The following is a 15,082-nucleotide window of genomic DNA, read 5'->3' as shown; positions in this document are numbered from 1 at the left end:
GACCACGAGAGAAGAGTCAGACGAAATCTGAGCAGTCAGGAGAGGCCGGACGAGAGACGATGACAGAAGAGCAGAGAAGGAAAAGCAGAAGAGGAAGAGACAGAGAGAGAAATATTTGAACTGAAATTGGCCGCATCACCAAAGGTGTCCTGCGCCAATCAGAAGTGACTTTTCAGTCACTTTGTTGACTGGGCTATCTTTTCCGACAGTCAATTTCTGGGCCTTTGTTAGAGATTCTCACTATTTTCCTGCTCAAAAATAGTGCATATTTAATCATTAACTTTATATCTTGCAAATGGTACAAGAGACAATGATATTCGTTGTCATCAGCTTTCTCTGTGTTACCAAACAAATGCTTACATACTAAACATGACATATTTTTATGGCTGTTATACATGTAGGTAATAAAACTTGAAAATCCCTGGTTGCAAAATCATATTGTTTTTACACATCATTGTATTTTATCAAGTTAAGCCTTATAGTTACCATTCTTAGTTGAATGAGATAAATCATAAAAAATTAAAGATTATATTAATCAATTATAGGTGATTGCACATCACTACACATATTTTAAAGAGGTTCATCAGTCTATAATCATTAATTTGGCAAGGCTAGATTACAATGAAATGTCTTGGAGTTGTGCAAATCTGACGGTCCTTGTAACCTTACAAAAGAGAAGTCTGCTTTAACTCTGTGTGGAAGATCAGGTGGTCAGGTTGCAGCGGGGCTTTTCTGACCAATGAGGACGCCTGGGCCGTTTGATTTATGACGTGGAAACATTCCAAACTGAAAGGCTATGTTTCAATTCTTCTGTGTGTATAATCCAACACAGTTTATTACAAAACTACTTGCCAAATAAATGAATAAATAGACATGAAACATTGATTTGAGATTCGAGACCAAAATCGATCTGCGTTCCCACCATCTGGCCCGTAGCCCCGCACGCAGCGTTGCCCTAAACCGTGCCTTTAACACGCCACCCTGGTGCCAACGTCAAACACCCTGCCTGTTTCTCAAAGAAAGAGGAAAGCTCAAGTTGAGGTATTATTTTATATAGTTATCTAGAATATCAAGTTTATATTCTTTGAAAACATTAGCTAGCTAGTACAAGTACAGTAAGTCGCCTACGTCTGGAACATTCATTTGTATCTCTTTGAATCACTTCTATTAGTATCGAATGCATCGTTTGAAGCGTGTGTGTGTGTGTTTGTGTCGTCTAATTTAATCTGAGGGCCACAGCTGGTTAAAGGCCGGTTGTGTGTGATGAATGGAGCGGCCTGTGAGTTCCACTTAAGACACTAGTCACGAGCTCATCCTCATTACACCAGCAGTGAAAGTGTGCCACGCAGCACACGGATGTTTAAGGGCGTTGACATGTATGCCCTGCTTTTAAAATTGCACTTCTGCAGCATGTATTATAGTAATCAATGAACACAGATTAACCTGAATGTTCAGACTTTAAAATGACAGTAAAGAGATTATTGTGTTGAAATCCTTGTAATCTCAATCCTTCTCACTGGGTGATTATGCAATCCTCTGTTCATTCTTATTCTCTCTGTGACATGTTTTTTCTTCCTTGATATTTCACATTTACATTATTAATTTAGCTGATGCTTTTATCCAAAGCGACTTAAAAATGAGGAATAAAGCAACTTAAAGGAATTTTACGTGTTCAAAAGAAGGAACGAGTCAAAATAAATGTCTTTGTGTTAATCAACATTATGCCACAGATGTTTTCGATTGATCTTAACTTGTATTGAAGTTGGAATATTTCTTTTGAGACCACAACATGGAAAAAGCTGCATTACAAAGTTTCAATTGCATTAAGAAAGAGATTAGAGTGCAAAAAGAATTTCTTATTATTTTGTTTTTATTTTATTGAGTGTACAGTCATCTCAAGTTCTCATGAAAAAGTCTTTTTTGAAGACTGAGTGGCAGTCTGCTTCACAGATGTAGTTGGGAAGGTAGTTCCACCATTGAGGGACCGTGAAGCAGAAATTCCATTTGATTTGATAGAGATTTGAGAAATCAATATTTAAAGGAGACCTATTATGCCCCATTTTACAAGATGTAATATAAGCCTCAGATGTCCCCGGAATCTGTCTGTGAAGTTTCAGCTCAAAATACCCCACAGATAATTTATTATACCATGTTATAAATGCCTCTTTTTGGGTGAAATCAAAAGCACGCTGATTTTGTGTGTGTCTCTTTAAATGCAAATGATCTGATCCACTTTCCGGAAGAGGGCTGTGCCGTTACAGCTCGTGCTTCGGTTACTACAGCAACAACAAATCAGAACCTATATGACTGACAGCGTAAATACCGGAGTTCAGGCAGGGCTGGACTGGGAAGAGAAATCGGCCCCGGATTTTACATGGCAACTGGCCCAAAAGTGTTCACTGTCCTTTTCTGCATATCGCAGCACTATTTTGTGGTCTGTTCTGCAGAACGCTGCGGCTCATTTTAGCTTATCGCAGCCCATTATGCCCGTTTCGCGGCCGACCCACAGGCCTGCTCGGTTCTCCCGATATGCCAGATTACCAGTCCAGCTTGTCCATTGTGTCTTCAGTGGCTCTTATGCCGAGAGTACATGAAGTCTCTTATGTTCACTTTTACATCCTACAACAGAACACTTATGACTTTTAACATTGTAGGGTGGTTGTGCACACACACTGCCGACTCACATTTATGTACAAACACCATGTAAAAGTGAATTTTGCATAATAGGTCATAACAGATTTCATTCTCCAGTGATTGAGTTATGAAGTAGAGAAGTTTAACACAAACATCCTTTCATCTTAGCAGTTTTTACTCTAAATGAATTTGACCTCACATGGATCAACTGCTGTGGTTTTGGAGTTGTTGCAGATGTCAATTGGTCAACTGAGATTTTGGTTAAAATTTTCCAAGGACTGTTTTCACAACATTCTCAGTTTGACCACATATGCTTTAAAAACCAGTGCAATTAATCTATGCAGTGTCTTTGATTTCAATACAGACTAATGAGCCAACATTTTGGCCACCTGCCTTATATGCTTTTGGTCCTCCATGTGCGGCCAAAACAGAGCTGACCCGCTGAGGCATTAACTACACAAAACCCCTGAAGGTGTCCTGTGGTATCTGGCACCAAGACATTTGCAGCATAGCCTTCAGGTCCTGTAAGTTGCGAAGTGGACCCATTGTGGATTGGACTTGTTGGTCCAGCACATCCCACAGATGCTTAATCGGATTGAGATCTTGGAAATTTTGAGGCCAGGGCAACACCTTGAACTCTTCATCATGTTCCTCAAACCATTTCTGAACAAAGTGTGCAGTGTGGCAGGGAACAGTATCCTGCTGAAAGAGATCACTATCATCAGGGAATACCATTGCCATGAAGGGGTGTGCCTGGTCTGCAACAATGCTTAGGTAGGAGGCACGTATCAAATTCCCACCACCGGCTTGTCATCTTCCGACAGTGCATCCTGGTGCCATCCCTTCCCCAGGTAAATGGCACACACGTACACGGATGTCCATATGATGTAAAAGAAAATGGGACTCATCGGACCAGGTGACCTTCTTCCACTGCTCCAAGGTCCAGTTCCGATGCTCGCGTGCCCATTGAAGGTGCTTACAACGGTGGACAGGGGTTATCATGGGCACTCTGACCGGTCTTCAGTCCCAACATTCTGTGTCGCCGGCTTATCCCTTCTCGGACCACTGTTGGTAGGTACTCACCACTGCTGACAGGGAGCACCCCACAGGCCTTGCCGTTTCAGAGATGCCCTGACCAAGTCATCTGGCCATAACAATTTAGTCCTGATCAAAGTCGCTCAGGTCTTTACTCCTGCCCATTTCTCTTGCATTCAACATGTTGACTACGAAAACTGGTTGTTCGCTTATCATCTAATCCACCCAGACCTTGACATGTGACCTTGTTAGGAGATGATCAATGTTATTTGCTTCACCTTTGAGTGGTCATAATGTTTTGGCTCATCTGTGTAGATTATGAGTAGGCCTGTCATGAATATTAATAATCGATAACTGCAGTTATTATGCACTTCAAATCCAATCACATTTTACTGTCCACTTAAGGGAATTATTAGTTTGTGCATCATTCAGTGGAACTCCGACTGTCTCACTGAGCTGCACCACGGACAACATTCATAGCCCTTCTTCGACCAAAATTGTGATTGTTCTTGGCTGGTTCATGGCTATGGCAATCTGGAGCTTATTGCAAACTTTTCCACTGACTTGAAACCCAAAATGTGACGTAATGATGTTAATATTTAGATTTTTGCCATAGCATATACTTGGGCCCAAGCACTGAAAGTGCAGAGGCTCTATTGTTTTTCTAAGGATATTTCTTTCTTCTTTTCAAAGTTTTCGGTACTTTTGGGGTACTTAACATGTGTGAAAACTCTTGAAAGGTTGCATACACATCAGAGTTGTCGATTATTAGGGCTTGGCAAAGTTGCAGGGGGGCTCTGTAGGGCCATCTAGAAGATGGGCATGTTCGGGGGGCTCTGTAGCACATACCTTTTTGAGCTACCATCACCAAACTTTGTACACATATAGATCTCATCAAGCCAGACAACTTTCACTCTGACAGTCATAAGTTCCGCCCAACAGGAAAATGGCCATTTTGGATTGTTTGAAAAAAATGCATGCTCTGGAATTTGTAATACTCCTAGGAATTTCATGTTACAGGTACCAAATGTAGGCAACATCATGCCAAGACATTGACTACAAAATTGTGAACTGATTTTTTTTTTGTCTCCCTAATTTGGAATGCCCAATTCCCAAATGCGCTCTAGGTCCTTGTTGTGGCGTATTGACTTGCCTTTATCTGGTTGGCAGAGGACGAAGTATGTTTGTTCTTGGGGGCTAAACACATGGATGTGACTATTTTGCGACACAGCCATGGAGAATTACTAGTACTCTTGTATTTACCCAAATTGCCACATAATTGCTAAGAATAATGTTAAATGCCAAATGCATGTTTTACATTTCCACCCTGTGGCTTTTGGAAAACAATGCAAGGTGGACACATGCATTTGACATTGAACATTAGCATATCTTCCATTAGCAGTGTCCATTGTGTGATTTTGATAAAAATTTAGCTGCATGTTCGGTTATATGAGATGATCACAAGGATGTGGCTATGGTGGGTCACGGTCACAGTGCCAACATCTGGCAGCAGTAACTGTGGCACTTTAAACAGACTTTGAAATAGTCCTCTTACATTTACCTGAATCGCTTCAAAATTGTTTAGAATAATGTCAAGACACTGCTGATGGAAAATTGTGAAGGGGTCCTTGATATCTTTAATAGTATTGTCATGACAACGGATTAAATGACATGGTGTTGTAGTCAAACTGGAATGGTGGCATCTATTACGCATTGTATGATTAGAGTCAAAGTTTACATGAATGTTGAATTGTTGCTGATTCAATCATGCATTGTTTTCCAAATTCCAATGGGTGGAAATGGACCCATGGTGCTTGGGCCCATTATCGCTGCTTGAAGCTTGTGTACATTTTTCTGAGAATGATCTTTCGTTAGTAAGTAGCTGGTCAAAAATGATCTTACTGAACAAAACAATGCACAAAATAAGATGAGAAGAGTGTAAGGAATCTAACAAAGTAGGTGAATCTAATAACTTACTGATATCAGCTGCAGAGGACACTAAACACCAGCATGCATCATTTCTTGTTGTATCGTAGACTCTCTTTTTTTTCTTTTCTTTGGGATGTCTTTATTTTTCTTGGATCTGCATAGAAGACCATTTTGGAAGTAGAGTTCACGTTTCGTCCATGTTTCCACAACGCTTTAGAAGTCTGGAATGTCTGTGGGTGTTTTATTGTTGTTATAGTGTTGAATTACTCCTTGGTGTAGATGGTAGCTACTGTTGTTTGGCAAACTTCCTGGTGACGAAATATTATCCTGCCCTCTGCCCCCTGACGTAATCTTTACTGCTTGGAGACTATCAAGCTTTTGGGGCTGGTGCGGAACCAGTTTTTCTGCCCCGGAACGGCCTTTTCTGTGGTGGAAACACACAGAACATTTCAAGAATTCGCACTGGTCCAGGAACCTGCCTCCGAACCATGTCGGTGGACATATCCTGAAGAGCACATGAATATTAGACTCTATTGAAGTGCTCTGATGCACGAGCCATCTGTGGAGGTTCATCCCAAACTTCCACGAAAATAAAAACAAGAATTTTGTTTTTTCAGACGTAAAGTGCTCCTGCTTCACTTTTATTTAATGTTCACATAATGGCAAATGCTCTTGGTCATTGTGGTTTCATACCAATTCTCATTTTGCTTTCCCTGCTATGAGCCAGGAATGAGAGCGTGACATGTTCTCTGTAACACAGGATGGTTTCACCCAGTTTTAACTATTTTTGACAGCATGCCAAGAGACTGCCATGGTGCAACATAGAGATTTTAGACACCTCTATATCATCTTCTAACCCTCTCGCTTTGCCTGCTGTCGGAAGTGTGTTTGTAACTAGGCGCTGGTCACTTTATTGTCATGTTTTTGTTTGTGACATGCCACAAGACTGCTGTGTCGCAATATAAAGACTTGAGAAGTACGCAGTGTTTACTCCACCCTCAAGAGGGACTGGGCACAAAAAAACGCCTGGGTCCCCAAATACAGCCCTCTCACTTTCGCCGCATTACACAAGTCACTTTCAGAGCATGTTTTATTGTTGTACATATTATATTAGACTCCTTTTTAGATCAGTAAATGATGTTGGCTGAACTTTGAACACACAAAAATGTGTGTTAATATTTAAGTTTTAAGTATATTGAAGAGAAGAAAGATCTTCTGAAAGAAGTCTTTCAGAGGAACAATGCTGAAGTGGAGTGGTGGTGGCGTAGTGGGCTAAAGCACTAAACTGTTAAGCAGAAGGTTGTTTGTTTGACCCCCACAGCCACCACCATTGTGTCCTTGAGCAAGGCACTTAACTCCAGGTTGCTCCGGGGGGGGATTGTCCCTGTAATAAGTGCACTGTAAGTCACTTTGGATAAAAGTGTCTGCCAAATGCATAAATGTAAATGTAACCGTATCAAGAAAAAGCTGTCTATCATGTTATTTAACCAATCAGTTCAGAGTAAACTGCTCAACAAAAACCTGATTTGATTGGTTACAAGAAGCAGGTTGACCTGCCATCCCCCTCGTGCTTGCAAAACTCTTGAGTTAGAAAGTCGTGCCAAAAGTGTGAGCACAACAAAAGGGAAGACAGAACAATGTATATATGATTATTTAAAAAATATTTTTGCCACAAGAACAAGTCATTTATACTTTTGAAATTGTTTATTTTTTTTACACATACAGACTGATTCCACATGGTCAATCCATTTAGCTGTTCATGACACCCTTCCTTTGCTTGCATATAGTGTTTGGCCATATTTGGGTGAAAAAACTGCCGAGAGCATGAAAGAAATGGAAGTTAGAAGATTACAGATCAAATTTACTGTGTGTTAATATGATCTGTAATCTGGATTTACACTTTTACAAAACATTCTGCGCACATGCAATATTTTATGCTTGCAATCTGATTTACTCTCACAAATTTTACTTTGCATGTAAATCTTTCTATCATGCTTGTAAATTTATTAATGCATTTACAGATCTTACTCTGCACATGCAAATCTTTTATGCACTAATTTACCTTCATTAGTGCCAAAAGACTGCCATGCCCCAGTGCAAATTGCGGATGCACGAGGCCCACCAGCTCTAATTGACTAAGTTGAGCAGGTTGACTGTTCCCTGGAGGTGAGCTGTGTGCACGCCTTGACAGTCATGGAAGAACCTCTGTGCCCAATGGTAGGGGTTTCCAGTTGTGTACTGAGCACAGTCAAGCGGCTTTGTGCTTTAGTTCTCGAAATGGCTGCCTCACTTCAACACAAAAAAGCTTCTGCTGTTATTTTCTGGTCACTAAGATGGACCATGGCATGTGGCCCACACTGGACTCAGTTCAAGATTGTTATTAAAAACAGATTTTGTCATGACTGTTCATCCAACTGATTTGTATCTGTGGACCAAGAAGATGACCTTCCCGGACATTTACCAGATGTGTTTTTGCGGCGCTTGCTCCTATGAGACTTTGCATTGACAGTGTGCTGATTTACCTCATTGTTTGGTTGCTCTTAAGCACAATCAGAGGAACAAGGGTGCAAGCATGGGGATCTGTTGCTCAAGCAATCGGAGCATTTGGGCCTTAGTAAATTATCCAACTTGAAAATGCCTTGTATGTAGCAACGCAGTTGCTTACCTATCTTTGTGACATGCCACTGTGTAGCCATGCTCGCAATATGAAGAACACGTTGTTCTCTTAGACAAATGTTGCACTGGGCCAAGTGGCCAGACGCAGAGTGGTCCTCTTGGACAAACAGACTCTGCTGGGCGTCTGTGCCCTAGCTTACAAATGGCAAATGAAATTTCTGCAAAGACAGGGACATGTTTAGCTGGTTGCGCTGCTGTTGCCCAACAGCCTTTGATTTCTGAAATTGGTAGCGCTTTTATGTGCATCCCTAACTGGAGTGGAAACTTCATGTTTGGACGGAGCTTGTCTTATACATTAGGGTTGTCAGCTAGAGCTCGACAACATACTACAGGCCAGGGCCCCCTCAACAAGGAAGCGATACGCCTTAAAATGGCAACTTTTTCGCCAACTGGTGTTACTATGTGGAAAGGGCCCAGACCTGTGCAGATGGTGCTTCACTTTTTTCAAGAGCTCATTCATGCATTGCTCACACCATCCATGGTCAAAGTTTATGTTGCTGCCAAAGCTACAGGCCATGACCTTTTTGGTTTGTTTGTCTGTAGGCAAACACCTTTTGGTCAGTAAGTTCCTGCGAGAAGCAAAATGGCTGAGACCCTCTCGCCTCGCTACTGTCATGGTCTGGAACTCAGCATGGTACTGAATGCACTTACGGGCTTGTGCATACTCTCTTTGTAGTCCCTACTGTTTCTCACTTTGGCTTCAGTCAAATGTAGTGGTAACCTTAAGGCCTTATCAGTCATTGACTGTTGCTTAGAGTTTGGACTGGGCTTTGTCAAAAGCCGTTCTCAATCCTAGGGATGTTTATGTGCCCAAGGTTTTGGCCACTCCCTTCAGGGCTCATGTTACCATATAGGCTCTCTCTCTCTCACCTCTGTTTGAGTCGGACAAGGCACAGAGACAGCACATGCTTTGCCCTGTGTGTGCGCTATGCATGTACACTCACCTAAAGGATTATTAGGAACACCTGTTCAATTTCTCATTAATGCATTTATCTAATCAACCAATCACATGGCAGTTGCTTCAATGCATTTAGGGGTGTGGTCCTGGTCAAGACAATCTCCTGAACTCCAAACTGAATGTCAGAATGGGAAAGAGAGGTGATTTAAGCAATTTTGAGCGTGGCATGGTTGTTGGTGCCAGACGGGCCGGTCTGAGTATTTCACAATCTGCTCAGTTACTGGGATTTTCACGCACAACCATTTCTAGGGTTTACAAAGAATGGTGTGAAAAGGGAAAAACATCCAGTATGTGGCAGTCCTGTGGGCGAAAATGCCTTGTTGATGCTAGAGGTCAGAGGAGAATGGGCCGACTGATTCAAGCTGATAGAAGAGCAGCTTTGCCTGAAATAACCACTCGTTACAACCGAGGTATGCAGCTAAGCATTTGTGAAGCCACAACACGCACAACCTTGAGGCGGATGGGCTACAACAGCAGAAGACCCCACCGGGTACCACTCATCTCCACTACAAATAGGAAAAAGAGGCTACAATTTGCAAGAGCTCACCAAAATTGGACCGTTGAAGATTGGAAAAATGTTGCCTGGTCTGATGAGTCTCGATTTCTGTTGAGACATTCAGATGGTAGAGTCAGAATTTGGCGTAAACAGAATGAGAACATGGATCCATCATGCCTTGTTACCACTGTGCAGGCTGGTGGTGGTGGTGTAATGGTGTGGGGGATGTTTTCTTGGCACACTTTAGGCCCCTTAGTGCCAATTGGGCATCGTTTAAATGCCACGGCCTACCTGAGCATTGTTTCTGACCATGTCCATCCCTGGAGTGGTGGTGGTGGTGTAGTGGCTAAAGCACAGGGCTGTTAATCAGATGGTTGCTGGTTCTAACCCCACAGCCACCACCATTGTGTCCTTGAGTAAGACACTTAACTCCAGGTTGCTCCGGGGGGATTGTCCCTGTAATAAGTGCTCTGTAAGTCACTTTGGATAAAAGTGTCTGCCAAATGCATAAATGTAAATGTAAATGTTTATGGCCACCATGTACCCATCCTCTGATGGCTACTTCCAGCAGGATAATGCACCATGTCACAAAGCTCAAATCATTTCAAATTGGTTTCTTGAACAGTTCACTGTTCTAAAATGTCCCCCACAGTCACCAGATCTCAACCCAATAGAGAGCATCTTTGGGATGTGGTGTAACGGGAGCTTCGTGCCCTGGATGTGCATCCCACAAATCTCCATCAACTGCAAGATGCTATCCTATCAATATGGGCCAACATTTCTAAAGAATGCTTTCAGCACCTTGTTGAATCAATGCCACGTAGAATTAAGGCAGTTCTGAAAGCGAAAGGGGGTCAAACACAGTATTAGTATGGTGTTCCTAATAATCCTTTAGGTGAGTGTCCCGTTCCACCACATCCCAAAGATGCTCTATTGGGTTGAGATCTGGTGACTGTGGGGGCCATTTTAGTACAGTGAACTCATTGTCATGTTCAAGAAACCAATTTGAAATGATTCGAGCTTTGTGACATGGTGCATTATCCTGCTGGAAGTAGCCATCAGAGGATGGGTACATGGTGGCCATAAAGGGATGGACATGGTCAGAAACAATGCTCAGGTAGACCGTGGCATTTAAACGATGCCCAATTGGCACTAAGGGGCCTAAAGTGTGCCAAGAAAACATCCCCCACACCATTACACCACCACCACCAGCCTGCACAGTGGTAACACGGCATGATGGATCCATGTTCTCATTCTGTTTACGCCAAATTCTGACTCTGCCATCTGAATGTCTCAACAGAAATCGAGACTCATCAGACCAGGCAACATTTTTCCAGTCTTCAACGGTCCAATTTTGGTGAGCTCTTGCAAATTGTAGCCTCTTTTTCCTATTTGTAGTGGAGATGAGTGGTACCTGGTGGGGTCTTCTGCTGTTGTAGCCTATCCGCCTCAAGGTTGTGCATGTTGTGGCTTCACAAATGCTTTGCTGCATACCTCGGTTGTAACGAGTGGTTATTTCAGGCAAAGTTGCTCTTCTATCAGCTTGAATCAGTCGGCCCATTCTCCTCTGACCTCTAGCATCAACAAGGCATTTTCGCCCACAGGACTGCCGCATACTGGATGTTTTTCCCTTTTCACACCATTCTTTGTAAACCCTAGAAATGGTTGTGCGTGAAAATCCCAGTAACTGAGCAGATTGTGAAATACTCAGACCGGCCCGTCTGGCACCAACAACCATGCCACACTCAAAATTGCTTAAATCACCTTTCTTTCCCATTCTGACATTCAGTTTGGAGTTCAGGAGATTGTCTTGACCAGGACCACACCCCTAAATGCATTGAAGCAACTGCCATGTGATTGGTTGATTAGATAATTGCATTAATGAGAAATTGAACAGGTGTTCCTAATAATCCTTTAGGTGAGGGTATATTGACCATACAAGTCCATTCTGATGAATAAATCAGCTTTGTGTCTGATTTAGAGGCCATTTAAAGAGCTTAGCCATCTTCAAGACAAGACTTTCTTACTGGGCTGTTGACTGCATTGCACTAGCTTACAATTCGCAAGGCGTACTGTGACCCATGGGTTTCCCCTTTACCAGGTTTTATAACTTTGATGTCTCTTCCCCAGATCTTCACTTGGAAGAAGGGTTTATTTTTCAATATTTACAACCCTATTGGCTAGTGTCATTGTGAAAAAGCTGTTGGTCTCTAGACCATGTTGTTCTTTTTTTTTTTTTCCCCCTTCCCATTTTCTCCCCAATTTGGAATGCCCAATCCCCAATGTGCTCTAAGACCTCGTGCTGGCATAGTGACTAGCCTCAATCCAGGTGGCAGAGGAAGAATCTCAGTTGCCTCCATGTCCGAGAATGTCAATCCACGCATCTTATCAAGTGACATGTTGAGTGCGTTACCGTGGAGATGTAGCATGTGTGGAGTCTTCCGCAGCATCCACGTACAACTCACCATGTGCCCCACCAAGAGCGCGAACCACATTATAGCAATCACTAGGAGATAGTCACTCCTGGGAGAAGTTTCCTATAGAGTCAGCTACTGACACAGCGTCTCATTTCCTTATTTTAAGGCAAACAAGTTTATAGTTGTAACCAGAACGACTTATAAAGCATTTCTGTCTCTCTATCAAATGGTAGTGCTGCACCGATCCTGTCGCTATGTAAATTCACTTCCACTTCTCTGCAGGGCTCTACAGGAAATTTTGCTGCCCAAGGATCAGTTGTTACCTAATATCAACATTGGCATTGGCCATTGAAGAAAAACCCATATCAGTTAATCACTAGTTTCAACACTGTCTCTCACAGCAAAGAAAAAATCAGACGTGAGCTGTGATCAGATAAGCATCCTTCAGCAGAATGAGCTGAACACTCCTCTATAACATAGACATCAAGAGAGCTGCTGTGAAGAGTGCTTCATTTTGGGTCAGACTGAAGTAATCTCAAAACCTCCATCTACAGCAAAATGTGCCAAAAAATTTTGGAGTCTCTTAAGGACATGTCAGGCATATGACAAGCCGCTTCATAAAATTCGAAGCCATTGTTTGGTGGCTCAGCGGTTAAGTCTCTGGGTTACTGACCGAAAGGTCGAGGGTTCAAGCCCCAGCACCGCCAAGATACCACTGTTGGGCCCTTGTGCAAGGACCGTGATCCTATCTGCTCCATGTGCGCTGTTTTATGGCTGACCCTGCACTTTTACCCCATCTTATTGGGGATATGCGAAAACAACTGCATAATCTTATCATCTGAATTCACAAGTCATAAAGAATAATATGCAGTGTAGGGGAGTTCAGCTGTTTTCACAATAGTGTTTCACAATGGTAAGAAAATCCATAGAAAATAAAAATCTATAAATCCAACATGATGCAGAACACACACATATAAACAAGGGAGTGAGACTATAAAGCATCCACACTACAGAACACACAAACATACATGAATGAATGGGAGAGAAAATAACTGAACTCCTTGGTCAGGTTTGACTCGTAAGCATATTGTGGCACCATTACAAAATGTAACCCTTTAACATAAGTTGTTGTAAATTGCAACAATTTTACAAATATTTTTCTTTTATAATTATGAATTATGTTTGTTACAACATTGATTTATAGAGATCAGTCAATGCATGGAGCACTGAAGCTATCTCTGAATCGACCATTGTTGTCTTCATGTAATTGTTATTTTTATTCCAGCAGATGTCACCAATGATCCCCAATGCATGATATATTTTGACAATCTTTCAATATACTGAAATTTGATTTTATTGGAGTGAAGATAACATAAAATGGGCTTATTTTATATGAACATGAATGGAGTAATTGAGTATTTTGGAGGTAAATAAGGAAAAAATATTATAAAATCCCAAAAGAAATGCATAAACTTTAGTGTTTTTACTTTAATCTAGATAGTGTTATTTAATTTCTTTAAAATAAATTGGTGGTTCACATTTGATGTTTCGGGTCAAATTTGAGGGTTCTCTATTGATGTGTTAAAAAGGGTTAAAGGTTAAAAGTCAATTCATATTGCCATTTGTTTCATACCATCCAAACAAACTAAACTATGATGTAAAATGGACCAAATGTTCTAATGAAACAATTTATGCGCCATGCTAAAAATATGAATTGTTCTCTTATTTTCTTCCCCTCTTCCTCTCTTGTCTGGCAGGGTTCTGGAGCGTATCGGGGCACGTGCATTGGTGGCCCATGTGCGGACCTTTGCAGACTTCCTAGTGTATGAGTTCTCTACATCAGCAGGCGGGCAGCAGCTGAATAAATGTATTGAGATTCTGAACGACATGGTGTGGAAGTACAACATTGTGACCCTGGACAGACTCATCCTCTGTCTGGTGAGCTCTGTCTTCATGTCTTTCAGTGTGTCCTGCAGATGGAGGTGTCCTCATAAAGCACACATCCAGTTTGACAGTGATAAATGGCTTTGCACAGCACGTCTCATTTTATTGTTCTGCAGGACTGTCTCTCAAATAACTCTGTTTTTAATGTAAAAACTCTTTAAAAAAAAAAAAAAAAAACTGACACTTATTTTGCAGGCCAAAAGGTTAACTTTATTAACCGGGCTGAATGTACTCAAGGTTTTGTCATGACACCAAAACTTCAGTAGTAGATTTTCATGATTCTCAATACCACAGCAAAACTAATATGCCATTAAATACTTGTTTATTAAAAAAGTTCAATATTAATATAAACATTGACAAATTAATACCATGAAATGTATTCATGTATACATTTAACATAATTTTGTACCACCTGTTAAAATTCACAAAATTATTATTTATAGTACATTAATACCTTGCCAAGACTGGAAATGCACACACTGCATTACATGCATTAACCGCATTGATATTAATACAGTAGATCTATTGCGGTTCTGTAAACAATAAGTTGAAATTGAGGAACTTGCATTTCATACAGAAAATGGTCAGTGTTTAGTCTACAATAATTTTGCTCTACTAATGAAAATTGTTTCAAACAAAGCCTAAATGCAAAAAATCCCTCAGAAGATGTTAGAACTTTAAATACTAATTATTAAAAAAAAAGGGCAATATTTATATTTCAAGTAAGTCTGTCAATTTAACACCTTTATTCAATGTGATTAAATGTATACAATTTTAAAAATAACCATGCCCAATAATAAGAATTTTCCACCCAGTGGAGCGGTTCAAGTTTTTGTGATGCGCAGTAAGCGCAACTCCAGCTATACAGGTAATGTTCAGTTATACATGCAACAAACCGACTGCTGCATGAAGCCCAACAGAGTAGAGGGGTCTCGAGATGCATTTTTGAACTTTTTAAAATGACTATGTTCATGCATGCATGCTCATGCATGG

At 41.3% G+C, this 15,082-nt stretch overlaps 1 protein-coding gene across 2 annotated transcripts in view; it reads left to right on the top strand.

Moving 5' to 3' along the window:
• The window catches only part of med23 (mediator complex subunit 23), a 94,670-nt gene that overhangs the window by 43,349 nt on the left and 36,239 nt on the right, over positions 1–15,082 (top strand). For both annotated transcript variants that reach the window (XM_052095601.1, XM_052095600.1), the window contains one exon: positions 13,903–14,083. In XM_052095601.1, coding sequence (XP_051951561.1) covers positions 13,903–14,083 — 181 coding nt within the window. The remainder of the gene's footprint in view (positions 1–13,902; positions 14,084–15,082) is intronic.

The sequence above is a fragment of the Xyrauchen texanus genome, chromosome 28, assembly GCF_025860055.1.
Source record: "Xyrauchen texanus isolate HMW12.3.18 chromosome 28, RBS_HiC_50CHRs, whole genome shotgun sequence".
Taxonomy (NCBI): domain Eukaryota; kingdom Metazoa; phylum Chordata; class Actinopteri; order Cypriniformes; family Catostomidae; genus Xyrauchen; species Xyrauchen texanus.
This window is presented reverse-complemented; position numbering and strand designations above follow the sequence as displayed.